This window comes from Peromyscus californicus, unplaced genomic scaffold, assembly GCF_007827085.1.
Source record: "Peromyscus californicus insignis strain IS unplaced genomic scaffold, ASM782708v3 Scaffold_3__1_contigs__length_106647218, whole genome shotgun sequence".
In the NCBI taxonomy this organism is placed as follows: Eukaryota; Metazoa; Chordata; class Mammalia; order Rodentia; family Cricetidae; genus Peromyscus; species Peromyscus californicus.
Window position 1 is genome coordinate 105,674,107 of NW_026294551.1, and position 15,666 is coordinate 105,689,772.

Below are 15,666 nucleotides of genomic sequence, written 5' to 3' on the forward strand. Positions count from 1 at the left end.
GAACGGAGGAGTATATAGGAAGGCTGGTAGGAGCAAAGGGAAGGGGAAATAGTATAATTAAAACTTCAAAAATTAAAAGTTTTTTAAAGTACCATTATTCTGACCTTTACTATAATAAATTAAATATTTTTTAAAAAAACACCTGCATATGGTGATGGGCTGCAGAGTAGGGTCTCCACTTTGGATGAGTTCTTACTGGGTAAGCCACTTAGCATGAATTTCTACCATGCAAATAAAGGCAGCTCTGTAGTACTGGCTGATTCACGACACCATTCTGCTGGTCCAGTGTTCCACTGCCACTTGAGTAGAGCACAGCTTGGACTGGGGACCTGTTCCTCTGTGGTCATTTAATCATGGCCTTCTCTCCTTACTGCACAGGATCACTGGTATGCATAGTGATGATTACTTACACTTGTGAGGTCAGATGAGGAAAACAACAAGTAGGCGTGGGAGGGAGCTCTCCTGGCCAGTTTTTCATACCAGTTCTCACAAGGGGAAGCATCCTTTGGTGGAATATTTGTCCACCCCTGCCACATTTGGTCAACTGCAAGCTGACCTCTACTTCCTGGCATCCCTCCTGTTCCTCCCCCTTTCTCTTTCTTTTTTTTTTTTCTTTTGGTTTTTCGAGAGAGGGTTTCTCTTTGTAGCTTTGGAGCCTGTCCTGGAACTCACTTGGTAGCCCAGGCTGGCCTCGAACTCACAGAGATCCGCCTGCCTCTGCCTCCCGAGTGCTGGGATTAAAGGCGTGCGCCACCACCGCCTGGCCCTCCCCCTTTTTCTTTTCTTCATCTTCTTGTTTGAAGACTGAACCCAGGATCGTGTGCATGGTAGGCATGTACTCTACCAATCAAGGACTACCCCCCACCCATTTTTTGTTTTGTGTTTTTTTGAAACAGATGCTCTCTACATAGCCCCGGCTGTTCTGGAACTCACTATGTAGATCAGGCTGGCCTGAAATTCAGAGGCCTGCTTCTGCCTCCTGAGTGCTGGGATTAAAAGTGTGCACCACGATGCCTATGACCTACCCCATTTTTCCAAGTCAACAACTTTTTGAAAAATCAGTTACATGCTTCATAGAAAAAGGGGTAAGGGTTGGTTTTTGTTGTTGTTGTTTTTTGGTTTTGTTTGTTGATTCAGTTTTTCACACATCAGTAATTACATGCAGTTATGGGGATGCCCACATCAGGTGCAGCAGCTGCACTTGTGGGAAGCTCTTTTCAGAGGGAGCCCTCAGTGAACTCCCATAGCTCATGCAACAGCAGGATTAGCACCTCATCTTGCAGGAGGTGCATCTATACCATCTACACCTTTGGTACTTGCTGGAGCAGGATTCATTGGTGGCACAGGAACAACTAAGGTCCAGCTGAAGTCAGAAGGCAGACACATGTAGACATGCTAAGAAGAGACATGGTCCCTCCCCCTTGTGTGTGTGTGTGTGTGTGTGTGTGTGTGTGTGTGTGTGTGTGTGTGTGTATTTATGTGTGTACAGGTGCATATGTGTGTATAGAGGCCAGAGGAGAATTTGTATTGTTTTTTTGAGGCAGGATATTTCACTAGCCAGAAGCTCATCGAGCTGGCGAGGCTGGCTGGCTAGCAAGTCCCAGGGATCTACCTGTTCCCAGTAGTGGAATTACAAGTGTGTGCCACCACGATGGTTTTTTTACAGGTCCTCACATTTGCACAGCAAACATTTTATCAATTGAGCTATCTCCCAGCTTTAAAAAAAAAAGATTTATTATTATTTTTATGTGTGTCTTTGTCAATATATGTAACATATGAAGCAGTACTCGCAGAAGCCAAAAGAGAGTGTCTTAACTATTGAGCCATTTCTCCAGCCCTTGTGTTTATTGTTTTTTAAGACTGGGTCTCATATAGCTCTATTTGCAAATACCTTTTTTTTTTTTTTAAACTCTTGATCCTTGTACCTTCTTCTCCTGAATGCTGGGATTACAGGTGTGTTTCCCATGCCCAACTAGACCATAGCTGTGAGTATAAACTGTGAATCACAACCCCATACAGGGTCACTGCGGTGGTTTGAATGGGAATAGCCCCACAGACTCATGTGTTCGAATGCTTGGCCCACAGGGAGTGAGTGACACTATTAGGAGGTGTGGCCTTGTTGGAGGAAGTGTGTCACTGTGGGAGCAGACTTTGAGGTCTCCTCTGCTCAAGCTACGACCAGTATTGCACACAGTCTCCTGCTGCCTGCGGATCAGGATTTAGAATTTTCAGATCCTTCAGCACCACATTTGCCTGTATACTGCCACGTTACCCATCATGATGACAATGGACAAAATCTCTGAAACTGTAAGCCAGCTCCAGTTAAATGTCTTTCTTTATAAGAGTTTCTGTGGTCATGGTGTCTCTTTACAGCAATAGAAACCCAAACTAAAACAGTTACATAATTGAATGTGGGGATAGCAAAAAAAGACACACAACAACCAAAAATTAATTCAAAATCAAGCACATAAAGAATCCAGGACATCTCTGGAAGCATCACTCATGTTGAACCACACTTCTCTGCAGCTTTTCATTGTAACTCAGGACAGGTGCAGTTTGCACTGTGCATGCTGTCATACTAGCATCACCATCCAAGGCTGCCTACAACACCTACCTCAGCCGTGAGACTAATGTATGTTATGAAGTGTAGTGTCTCTACTGTATGCACCGTTTTTTGCTCTTATAGAAACATAATGGTTTAATTACTGAAAACAAAGACTTTTAATATTTTCCTCTTTCCTCAGCATAGAAGTTCCAAATCAGTAAGTCTGTTACAATGTTTACCCTCCCCCTCCCACACACATAGGGTGTTACTATGTATCCCTCGCTGGCCTTGAACTCTCTTTGTTGTTAAGGCTGGCCTCGGACTCAGAAATCTGCCTGCTTCTGCCTTCCCAGTGTTGGGGTTAAACACCATGCCTGGCTAGAATGTTTACTTTTTGTTTTAACTTTTAAAACTGTTGCATGGGCCTGTGGAATGGCTCAGCGGCTGCTCACTGCCAAACCTGACAGCCATGTGATCCTCTGGACTCACATGGTACAAGTACAAGTTGTCTTCTGACCATAGCTGAGCCCCGGTGTACACATTCCCCCTCCCAAACAAACAAATAAATGTAATGTGATTAAAAAAAACCTTTTGAGTTGCTTACTTCAGTTTCATTTTTTAAAATGTTAAATTTTGTCTTAGCATTATAACAGAATTTTCAAAATGCTCCTAAATATATTTCTGCCATTTTGTACTACATATTTCTGCATATCGGTATTCTCAGCATTAATGATTATAAAATCAAAATATTGATAAACTCTAAAAATGTTGAAGATTCTCTATGTCCTGCAGTATCAAATATTTAGCCAAGAATTATGTAAAAATAAAAATGTGAATCCATCTTATTATCATGTCAATTTGCTTTTGTCTAATGAATAGTAAAATTATATGTATATCAAAGAATTATTTAAAATAGCAGGGCATGATGGCTATTCCCATAATCCCAGCACTTTGGAAGTGGAGGCAGGAGGAACAGGGCCATCCTCAGCTACATAGAGAATTCAAGGCCAGCCTGGGCTACAATGAGACCATCTCAAAAATAAAATATCAACAACAAAAGACTTATTTTAAAATCAATTTATGATTACTAGTGTTTGATTTGTATACCTATTTTATATATCTATATACCTACAGTCACATGAAATTTTCTCACACATAAAGGGGTCCCAAATGGAAACAGTTTAAGAGGTCCTGGTAGAAAGCAATTGTTAGTGCTTTCCAATACAGGCATCATCTACCGCTGTATGGGCGGGCACCTGTTCTGTCATTTATAGAAGGGGAGACCAGAGCTAAGGGAAGTGAAAGAGCTTGCCCCAGGTAAGAAACTCAAACTTAAGCCTGCCTAATTCCAGGAATGACTATATCAAGGCTAAACTGGCTAATTCTAAGGACCTGGGAAAAAGGGTGACTCCAGCTCACCCTCTTGTGGTGGCCTATGGTGCTTCACCCTTCACCATCAGGCAGTTCATTCTGGTTGCCAACCTTAAGCACTCCTGCAGCCAAAGAGGAGAAAAAGGGGAGATACTGATTTTTCATGTGGAGGTCGATTCTCACTTTCCACCATGTGGGTCCTGGGGGCTGGAATTAGCTTGTCAGGCTTACTGCTGATCAAGCCTTTAACTACTGAACCATCGTGCCCCCCTGATTGTTACTCATAAGTTTAAAACTAAAATTTTAAATTACAAAATAAAATCCTGCAACTCATTTGAAAAAATGTCAGACCTAAACACAGAAATGAATGAACACCTATACTCTCATTTCATCTATAGTCTACAATTATTAACATTTTGCCACATTAATTTTTCTAATTATCTTTTTTTCTTTTTTTTAATTTACACTCATGATATTAATTACACTCATGATATTAATTACATTTGTGGTATTCATTGATTACATTTGCAGTATTCATTCAATAATTATATTTATGATATTCATTAATTACATTAATTGTATTGATTTATTATATTTATTATATTCATATTATGTCCTGATACTTTTTTCATTCTTTGACAATTTGTACATGTATATCTTGATCTTATCTATCTCCAACTTTCCACCCTCACGTCCTTTTTTTTACTTTCATTCATTCATTCATTCATTTTAAGACAGGGTCTCACAGTAGTCCTGGCTGGCCTGGAATTCTCAAATTAGAACAGGTTGGGTTCGAACTCACAGAGATCTGCTTGCCTCTGCCTCTCGAGTGCAGGGATTAAAGGCATGCACTATCACGTCTGACCTCTTTAAAAATATCTTAATAGCTGGGCAGTGGTGGTGCATGCTTTTAATCCCAGCACTTGGGAGGCAGAGGCAGGCAGATCTCTGTGAGTTCAAGGCCAGCCTGGTCTACAGAGCAAGTTCCAGGACAAGCCAGGGCTGTTATATATAGAGAAATCTTGTCTCAGAAAACACACACACACACACACACACACACACACACACACACACACACACACACATATTTTAACAACTCACTGAGTTCAATTAGTATTGCTTGTATGCTCAGGCACGGGTATGGACTATCCACTGGAGTATCAGTGACGACATCCCTATACCTTTCTAATTATCTATCTATACTTTTGAAAGTATTTAAGAATAGTTTTTTTTTCCAAGTGTGGTGGCGTGTGCCTGTAAGCCTAAGTAAATGTGGCCTGACCTACAAGCCTAAATCTATTTAAAAATGTACTAGGATGTTTTAAAATCCATCTTTAGCAAAACACAAAACAAGTGCCCAGCCCTCAACACGATTTTCTCTCCTTTCAGGCTATCCTCTTCCCCCATCCCGACTCCTATAGCAGACGGGAGAAACTGGAGCGATGGGGGTCTACCAGGTCCTTGGACAAGTATATCAACAGTCGCCAGGTAAGGTGGGAATTCAGAGCCAACACCGGACTCTAATTAGCCACTTCTCAGGCGAAGGAAAACCAGGAACGCCTGACTGCATCCGACGCCAAGATTCATTCCAGCCGGTGCAGGGAAGTTACAAGAAAAGAGTCTTCGTGGATCGCTCTCCCACGAGCTCTCACCCTCCCTCGAGAAGATTCTCGCCTCGGGTACGGTTAGTTTCGCTGTTGTAAATTTTACCTCACGTAATGCCAAAGGGTCAGACACTGGGGCAGATGGTCGGCGAGCGGCGAGCACTGCACAAGCGCAGAGGGCGCACCGGGTCCTAGTGCGCACGCGCAGCTCTCTAGGCAGGCTCTGTTTCCTCTCTGGAGGGGCAATGCGCCGCCTAGCGTCCCTCCCCGCCCCGCCCCTTGCGTTGCCATGGAGACCCAGCGGCCAAAGCCCGCCCGTGGCAGCGTCCCGGGCCTGGCGGCGTCTTGCGGGGTTTGCGTGGGCGATGTTGAGCCACACAGAGCTTCCGGGGAAGAGCGTGGACTTGGCGAAGATGTGGTCCGGGGGCCTGGGCCGCTGCAGGCACTTCTTTTGGCTGGGCGTCGCCTTCGACGCGGTGGGTGTGGCAGTGCTGTTCACTGGCGTGTTCGCGAACCTGCTGTTCTACGACATGCTACTCTATCTGGGTTCCATCATCATCTTCGTCAGCCTCCTGTGGTGGATCTTCTGGTACACTGGCAACATCGAGGCGCTCCCGGAAGACCCTTCGAGGAGGACTTCGCCTCGCCCGGGCGAGGTCGGGATGCATCGCAGCGGCAGCCTTCGCTTCTCGATGACCCTCAGGAGCGTCTCCAACACCTTCCGGCGGATCCACCGGCGGCAGCGGCCGCGGCTCCTCCCAAGGGTCCTCCAGACGATCCGTAGCCTCAGCTCGACCGACCCAGGCCAGCTGGAAGGGAACAGCGATGCCGGGAGCAAAGGTGGTGGAACTTCGTTACGTCCGGCAAAGCCTGTGTCCGTTCTGAAGCAGCTACAGCTTTGCTCAGTCCAGGCCTCTAGGAGCCTGCCCCTGGTCCCTTTGCCTGCTCCGCTCTCGGTTTGTACTTCTAGGAGTCAGCCTGTGTTTTCGGTGACCTCACAGGGCTACTCTTCTGGCAGCTACTCCCAGATGACTTTGTCCTCTGACAGCCGTGCACCTGTGGATCTTGACCCACAGGGGCGCTCTAAGATCAGTGTGACTTCTCGGATCTACCCTCTGCAACGAGCAGACAGTCAGAGCCACCTCCTGGTGCCCGTACCCTCTGATAGTTTCCCTATGGTGCCCATGAGCTCTCAGAGCCAAATCCAGGACTCTGTGTCCTCTGACAGTCGTGTGCCTGTGGATCTTGACCCTCAGGGGCGCTCTAAGATCAGTGTGACTTCTCAGATCTATCCTCTGCAACGGGCAGACAGTCAGAGCCACCTCCTGGTGCCCTTTGAAAGTTTGCCTGTGGTGCCCATGATCTCTCAGAGCCAAATCCAAGGCTCTCTAGCCCAAGAAAGCCAGCTCCAGAATCTTCCACCTGCCTCTCAAACTCAACCTGAGACTGTTAAAGCTTCCAAGAGCCATTCTTTGGCCCTGGAGGTTCCTGTAGTAACACCTGGGTTTGCTCAGACTTCTCAAAGTTGTTCTCCAGGTGTCCAGGAGGTTCCTAAGAACTCAGGTGCTAAAGCTTTGGAGACTCTCCCAGCAACCAGCCGTAAAATAGCTCTGGACCAGCCTGACCCTTCATTGCCTGTCTCCGAGGTCACACATACAGACAGGCAGTGTGACCCCACTGACAACCTTCCAGCCTCCAGGGGAGTGAGGGAAAGTCACTCTTCCTAATAGGAATCAGACCCCCACATGTCTGCTAAGGTCTTTGCCAAGTAAGTGCCTTAGAGGAGAAATTACCAACATTCCCTTTTTATTGTCAGCATCCCAGTGGCTTTCTCACTCCTGTAATGGGAACAAAGTGGCCTGGGACTTCAGGGATTAGCCACTTTGAGAGTTGGTAGGCTTTTGAAACTAGTTCTCTGAGTCACGAAGACTAAGGCTTTGACTACTTTATCAGACAATGAAGTCTGTTCTTTTGTTTAAGGTTAGAGAGGGAGTCAGTGGAATATTGTTCCTTTAGGAAGCTCTGAGTTCTGGAGGAAGGTGGAGGATTTGGATTCTGCAAGGTTTCTCCTGGAAGAAGACAACTTCATTTTGTACAGGGACATGACATTAAATGACACTGAATCTTAGGTGAGGAGTTATTCTTTTTCAATACTTTTGATTTTTGTCAGAGACAGTACTCTTTAATACCCCTCTAAAGCTTCAGTAGGCAAAACTGTACCCAGCTAGAATTTCATAATATTCATATTCATACACATTTTCAGTGAGTTACTTCTACTTAGTGCCAAGTAATATTAATTTCCTGCTTACAACAGTGAAAGTTGCTATTTAAATACATTATCTAAATAAAACACTTTGCACAATGTAAAGGTAAGCTTTGAATGTAAGAAAAGTTGGGTAATTCTGAAGTGAAGATGTTGGACCTGCGTTAGCTAGTTTACTCTCCCTCTTCCTCTCTCCTCGCCCCTTCTCTCTCTCAGTTTGTATTTTGTTGTTGCTGTCCTGGAACTCACTCTGTAGACCAGGCTGGCCTTGAACTCACAGAGATCTGCCTGCCTTTGCCTCATGAGTGCTGGATTAAAGGTGTGGGCCACCCACCACCAGGCTTGTTCTGTAAATCTTTATGGGCATTTTGACTGCTTTAGTTTTATACAGTTTGAACACCTGAATTCTATAAAATATATCCAATGACTTATGTTCATTTCTATTAGAAGAGAGAAAAGCTGGGCATGGTAGCACATGCCTGTAATCCTAGCATTTGGGATGCAGAGGCAGGAGGATTGCTGAAAGTTCAAGGTCAACTAGGATAACATAGCAAGACCTGTCTCAAAAAAAATTGGGGGACATGGACTGAGGTGGAGTGACTCAGTGATGGTGCCTACCTAGAATGCCCATATTTCTAGATTGAATCTCCTATGTATTACCCAAAAAATAATAAAAGAGATGGGGTTGGGAATGAATCTCAGCTTGCTTGACATCAGTATTGTGTGTGTGTGTGTGTGTGTGTGTGTGTGTGTGTGTGTGTGTGTGTGTAACTATGTATGAGCAAAACAATAATTTTAAAAAGAAAAGACTGGGCTGGGTGTGGTGGTGCACATCTTCAATCTCAGTACTCACAAGGGAGAGACAGGCAGATCTCTGAAAACTGGAGGCCAGCCTGGGCAACAGCGAAAGCTCTAGGCCAACCAGGACTATCTCAAAAAAAGAGAACAGGACTTAATGTTATTTCAAAAAGCCATTTCCTGCCCCCTTTACTCTTTGAAGTGGTCCGTATGATTGAAATAATTATCTAGGTAGGTCTTAAAGACTTAAGACACTAGGTACCAGGAATAAGGTAAACATGAAGTTACAAGGATGTAGATCTTGCCAACAGAAAGGTTTGTAGTCTTTGTTCTCTGAATCAAAACAATATTTATGAGGATGATTGAAGGTCAGCCAAGTAAAAAGGAAGTCTTTAACAGGCCAGTGTGAGTGTTATCTTTTTGACAGAAGAAGCCACTCCATGCCTTCAAATAATTAATTCATTGGCCAAACATTTGTATGCTATTTTTTTGGTTTTTCGAGACAGGGTTTTTCTGTGTAACAGTCCTGACTGTCCTGGAACTCGCTCTGTAGCCCATGTTGGCCTCGAACTCACAGAGATCTGCCTGGCTCTGCCTCCCGAGTGCTGGGATTAAAGGCGTGTACAACCACTGCCTGGCTAACATTTGTATTCTTTCTAGCAAGTGCCAGACATTGTATTAAGTACTGAAGAGCCAGTGCTATATTTGGAGGCCCTACTTTTTAAGCACTTACCGTCTACCAAGAGGCATGGACACTGAAATAACCACTGCAGTGTAATACCACGCTTTAAGAATACCAGTGAGTGTTGGGCAAGGGGTGTTTGAATTGAATCCAAAAGTAGATTTTCACTGGGTGAAGGCATGGGTAAGAACATTCCATATGAAGGGAAAGTGTCATCAAAAGAGTATAGAAGAGGGTCTGGAGACATGGCTCAGCAGTTAAGAGGGCTTGCTTTTCTTCCAGAGGACCCGAGTTTAGTCCAGTGCTACACAGAGAAACCCTGTCTCAAAAACAAAACAAAACAAAATCTGATGGGTTTGTTGTTTTGTTGTTGTTGTTATTTTTCAAGACAGTGATTCTCTGTGTAGTCCTGGCTGTCCTGGAACTAGCTCCGTAGACCAAGCTGGCCTCAAACTCAGAGATCCCCTGTCTCTGCTGGGATTAAAGGTATGGGCCACCATGCCCTGTGAAAAATGAATAAATAAACAAATAATAAAAATAAATCTTAAGCAGGATATAGTGCACAGAATATTGTTTTTTGGTTTTTTTTACTTGCATTTTTATTTTTTTTACCTTTTTAAACAAACATTTATAATCATTATTTTATACAGATATAGGTATATAAGTACAACATTGAGTTCAGTAGTCCTTCAGCATTTTCCACTTAAATGTTTTTTTTTAACATAAAAACAAGATATAATTCCAAAGTCCAGAGTTATTTGAAACTGGAAAATATTTTCTCTGTAGAAAATAGTAAAAATGATAACATTTCCCAATGAGCCCATTTAAGCCAAATAATAGCTGAATTAAACATATAAATATTGATTAGATTCTGGGATACAGAAGAAACCTATCTTCATCTGTTCAGAGAACTATGTTTTATTTAAGTTGTGTAAGTGAGATTCCTATTCATCTAGGTTGTTTCCAGATTCTGTCTATTGTGAATAATGCTATGAACATAGTTGAACATGTATCTTTGTGGTATGATTGAGCATTCCTTGGGTATATGCCCAGGAGTGGTATGGCTGGGTCTTGAGGTAGATTGAATTCCAATTTTCTGAGAAACTGCCATACTGATTTCCACAGTGGTTGAACAAGTTTGCATTCCCACCAACAGTGGAGGAGTGTTCCCCTTGCTCCACATCCTCTCCAACATAAACTGTCTTCAGTGTTTTTGATCTTAGCCATTCTGACAGGTGTAAGATGGTATCTCAGAGTCGCTTTGATTTGCATTTTTCTGATGACCAAGGATGTAGAGCATTTCCTGAAATGTCTTTCAGCCATTTGAGATTCTTCTTGTGAGAAATCTGTGTTTAGCTCTGTAGCCCATTTTTTTTTTTTTTTTTTTGTTTTTTGAGATAGGTTTTCTTGTGTAACAGCTCTGACTGTTCTGGAACTTGTTTTGTAGACCAGGCTGGCCTGGGATTAAAGGGATATATCACCACTGCCCATCTAGTGCACACAACTTTAATCAAAGGCAGGCAGATCTTTTTGTGTTTGAAGTCAGCCTATTCTATATATCAAATTCCACAACAGCTTGGGCTACATGGAGAGACCATGTCTCAAAAAAAAAAAAAAAAAAAAAAAAAAAAAAAAAAAAAAAAAGAAGAAGAAGAAGAAAGGAAGGAAAGAAGGAAGAAAGGCCAGGCAGTGGTGGCACATGCCTTTAATCCCAGCACCTGGGAGGCAGAGGCAGGTGGATCTCTGTGAGTTCGAGGCCAGCCTGGTGTACAAAGTGAGTTCCAGGAAAGGCGCAAAGCTACACAGAGAAACCCTGTCTCAAAAAACCAAAAAGGAAAAAAAAAAAAAGAAAAAGAAAAGCATGAGTCAATTTGGGGCTGGAGAGATGGCTCAGAGGTTAAGAGCACTGACTGCTCTTCCAGAGGTCCTGAGTTCAATTCCCAGCACCCACATGGTGGCTCACAACCATCTGTAATGAGATCTGGCGCCCTCTTCTGTATACATAATAAATAAATAAATTTAAAAAAAAAAAGAAAGGAAGGAAGAAAGGAAAGAGAGACACAGAAGGGCATGGATTTAGTAGCTAAGCCAGTATAATGCGTATATGCATACATAAAAACAATGCTGGGCTTAGACCTCGGCACTGTATAAACCAGGCAGGGCTCTGCACACCTGTAATTCCAGCACATTGGAGATAAAGACAGGAAGAACAGAAGTTGAAGATCATCCTCAGCTACACAGTGAATTTGAGGCTAGTATGGGCTACATGAGACCCTATCTAAAAAAACAAAAGCCAAACAACAATAAAAGGCTGGCAAGATGAGTCGGTGGGTAAAGGTGTTTCCTGCCCAGCCTGATGACCCCAAGACGCACATGGTGGAAGGCAAGAACCCACTCCCACAGGTGATAGTCCTCTGACCTTTAATCTTGTACCTTTCTCTTTCCTCACATAGATAAAAATATGTAATTTTTTTTTTAATTAAGGTTCACTAGTGAGTGGCGGTGGCATGCACCTTTAATCCTGGCACTCGTGAGGCAGAGACTGGTGGATCTTAATGAGTTCAAGGCCAGCGTGGTCAGCAGAGCTAGTTCCAGGACAGCCAGGGCTACACTGAGAAATCTTGTCTCAAAAAACAAAAACAACAACAAAATGAAGGTTCACTTTATTAGGGGGTTGTGTTTTAAAAAGGTGCCAAGTTGAGGGGACATAAATTTTAAAAATTTAAAGGAACAGATGTAGCTGAAGTGTTCCTGTGTCCCGCCTAGCCCATGGTCAGGACAAACCTCTCTCACCTGCCAGTCCCACAGCTGCTCAGACCCAAGTAAACACACAGAGGCTTATATTATTTTTGAACTGTATGGCCATCAGCTCAAGCTTATTATTGACTAACTGCTGTAGATATAGCTCTGTATAAATAAACATTGATTGGCCAATAGCCAGACAGGAAGTATAGGTGGGACTAACAGAGAAGAGAATTGAGGAAACAGGAAGGGAAGGGAGAGATTGCCTAGAGCTGCTGCCAAGACAAGGAAGATGTAAGGTACTGATAAGCCACGAGCCACATGGCAAAGTATAGATTAATAGAAATGGGCTAAATATAAGAGTCAGAGCTAGACAATGATAGGCCTAAGCTAATGGCCAAGCAGTTTAAATAATGTAAGAGTCTGTGTGTTTATTTTATAAGTGGGCTCCTGGACTGGCAGGACTTGGCGGGAGCTGTAGAGAAATTCTCTAGCTACAACTAACTCTTACACTTAAATTAACCCTTAATTCTTATTTATGTTTAGCCACGTGGCTTGGTACTTTTTTTCAGTTCTGCCTTCACATCTTGCTTCCTCTTTGACTTCTTTCTCAGCCCTTTTACCATTTGTGTATAGGAGGGCTACTGATTTTTTTGAGTTGATCTTGTATCCTGCCACTTTCCTGAAGGAGTTTATCAGCTGTAGGAGTTTCCTGGTAGAATTTTTGAGGTCACTTATGTATTGTCTGCAAATAGTGGAAGTTTGACTTCTTTCTTTGCAGTTTCTATCCCTTTGGTCTCCTTTTATTGTCTTATTGCTCTAGCTAGAACTTCAAGTACCATATTGAATAAATATGGGGAAAGTGGACAGCCTTGTCTTGTTCCTGATTTTAGTGGAATCACTTTGAGTTTCTCTCCATTTAATTTGATGGTGGCTGTTGGCTTGCTGTAAATTGCCTTTATTATGTTTAGGAATGTTCCTTGTATTCCTGATCTCTCCAAGACCTTTATCATGAAGGGGTGTTGGATTTTGTTAAAGGCTTTTCAGCATCTAATGAGATGATCATGTAGTTTTTTTCTTTCAGTTTGTTTATATGGTGTATTACATTGACAGATTTTCATATGTTGAAATCCTTGCATTCCTGGGGCGAAACCTACTTGGTCATGGTGGATAATTTTTTTGATGTGTTCTTGGATTCATTTTGGCAATATTTTGTTGAGTAAAGAATGTGGTGTGTATAAAAAGAAAATGAGAATATATGAGGAGTCTTTCATGGATGGGAAACCTCTGATGGCCTTTTACTTTGCTCTTTTGTTATTCCTTAAGGCAGTGTCTTGCTGTGTAGCCCAGAGTACACTTGAACTCAAGATTCCCCTGCTTCCAGATCTTTGTAAGTTCAAGGCCAGCCTGGTCAATATAGCAAGTTCCAGACTAGCAAGGACTATACAGTGACACCCTTTCTAAAAAAAAATCATGTACCTCAACCTTCTGAGTGCTGAGATTACAGCCATTGCCACCTTGCATGGTTTCTGCCTGCTACTTTTTAAAATTTTCATCTTTTTTTTAAAAAAACGCCTTATTATTTTTGATTATGTATAGGTATACCTGCATGTGGGTTGTGCATGGGAGTGCAGGTGCCAGCATAAGCCAGAGGCACCAAATCTTCTGGAACTGGAGTTAACAGACAGTTGTGAGCCATCTGATAAGGTGTCAGGAACTGCATTTGAGTCCCCTGGAAGAGAAGCAAGTGATCTTAACCACTATGCCATCTCTCTAGAACTTTTTTTTTTTAGAATCTCATGTAGCTCAGGCTGGCCCAAATATTTGAACTTCTGATTTTTCGGCCTCTGCCTGCCTGAGTGCTTGGGTTCTGAATATCACTACACTAGGTTTGTGAAGTGCTGGGGATGGAACCCAGGGCTTTCTGAATACTAGGTGAGCAGTCTACTGAGATTCATGCCCAGCACACCACATCTAATCTTCTTTGCAGAATTTTTAGCAGGGTTGAATTGTGTTTGTTGTTTGCAGTTCTACCTATGACTGTCTGTAAAGTAATGGCAATAGGCAAATAATTGAGATGAATTGCTAATGCTCTCTTCATTAAATTATAAGCCAAAAGTAAACCTCATTAAATTATAAACCAAAAGTAGACCTCTTAAATATTAGCAACAAGCCGGGCAGTGGTGATGCATGCCTTTAATCCTAGCACTTGGGAGGCAGAGGCAGACAGATCTGTGAGTTTGAGGCCAGCCTGGTCTACAGAGTGAGTTCCAGGACAGCTAGGATTGTTTCACAGAGAAATCTTGTCTTGGAAAACCAAAAAAAAAAGGTTAGCAACAAAGTATAGTTTCCATGACTGTTCATCTTGCAAAATAGTTCCAGGTGTTTAATTTCTTGTACAGAACCTTTTTGGTGGTTACAGAGATGACATCATGTCATCATGTGGAACTACTGTTTACTATAATAGCCCATTTATGCATGTTGCTAGCAAGATAAGTACTTCTCTAAAACAGGAATACATGTGGTTTTTTTCCCCATAAAAGTCAAGGTAGTAGATATTTTAGACTTTATGGGCCAAAAGACAAAAATCAAAGATGTGAATTGCCTGGTGTGATGATGCATGCCTTTAATCCCATCACTTTGGAAATATAACTCTATAAATTTGCTGCCATCCTCTTTGTGTATCCAGTTCCTGGACAGCCAGGACTACAATAGTGAGACTGTCTTTAAACAATGCTGTGAGTCAACTTGTGTAACCAAGGAGAAAACCCCTGCCCTGATCTGCCCGTTTGCCTGGAATGGGCACTATAGCTCCTTTGGCTCCAGTTACATCATCTGGAGTCATTCAGCTAACCAAGAACAAGTGGCATAGAGGAGAAGGGACATTGTGGGGCAGATCTACAGCCAACATTCCTTTTTTCACTCTGCCCTGGGACACCCAGATATGGCCCACTATTCTCTCAGAATACACAGCCTTCTCTGTTTGACTTGCTGGCCTAAGATAAGGCAATTTACTAACCTCCTGACTCCCAGATGGAGAATCTACTTTTCAGGACCTGGTATCTGCCAACAACAGAGCCCATATTGTATGGCAATGCCTAGGTCCCTGGGAAGGCTGGTAGTCAAAGAGGCAGCCCTAGGAATGCTTATTTGGGAACTGATTCCCTAGTTGGTTTTTGACGCTCACCTTGAGACTCTATGGTAGTATAAAACTAGGATAAGGAGGGGTGCCTGCCAATGCCTAGTGTATATAGAGTGGAGATGCAGTGAAGCATCCGAACAGTGGACAGGATAGCTTGTGTGACACGGATTTCTCTGACCCACAGTGTCAGTAGTATGAGCCTAAGAAGCTTGAATCTGTATTACTGAAACTTTAGATTGCAGGATGGAGGCTCCCTGCTGTAATCAGTCTGGCACTTGGAAGGGTGAAGTGAGAGAATTGAGAGTTGGAGACTATCCTGGCCTATAAAGAGAAATTGCGTCTCAAAAAGCAAAAATAAAATTTTAAATTGCTGTTTTTCATAAGCTTTATTTTTTTATTTGTTATTTATACTTTCTGAGTGGCCTGGAACTTACTGTGAAGCCCAGGCTGGCCTAGACTTTGCAGCATCCCTCCTGCAGCTCCTCCTGAGTGCTGGCATTATGGGTATGTGTTACAATG

At 42.9% G+C, this 15,666-nt stretch overlaps 1 protein-coding gene across 2 annotated transcripts in view; it reads left to right on the forward strand.

Annotated features, from left to right (window-relative positions):
* The first annotated feature begins 34 nt into the window (after positions 1 to 34).
* Positions 35 to 15,666, forward strand: part of LOC128123315 (uncharacterized) — a 33,914-nt gene continuing 18,282 nt past the window's right edge. The window contains exon 1 of one of the 2 annotated variants that reach the window (XM_052759578.1): positions 35 to 7,288. In XM_052759578.1, coding sequence (XP_052615538.1) covers positions 5,766 to 7,247 — 1,482 coding nt within the window. In that variant the 5' untranslated portion in view covers positions 35 to 5,765 and the 3' untranslated portion in view covers positions 7,248 to 7,288. The remainder of the gene's footprint in view (positions 7,289 to 15,666) is intronic. The other variant, XM_052759577.1, reaches the window with a different exon arrangement.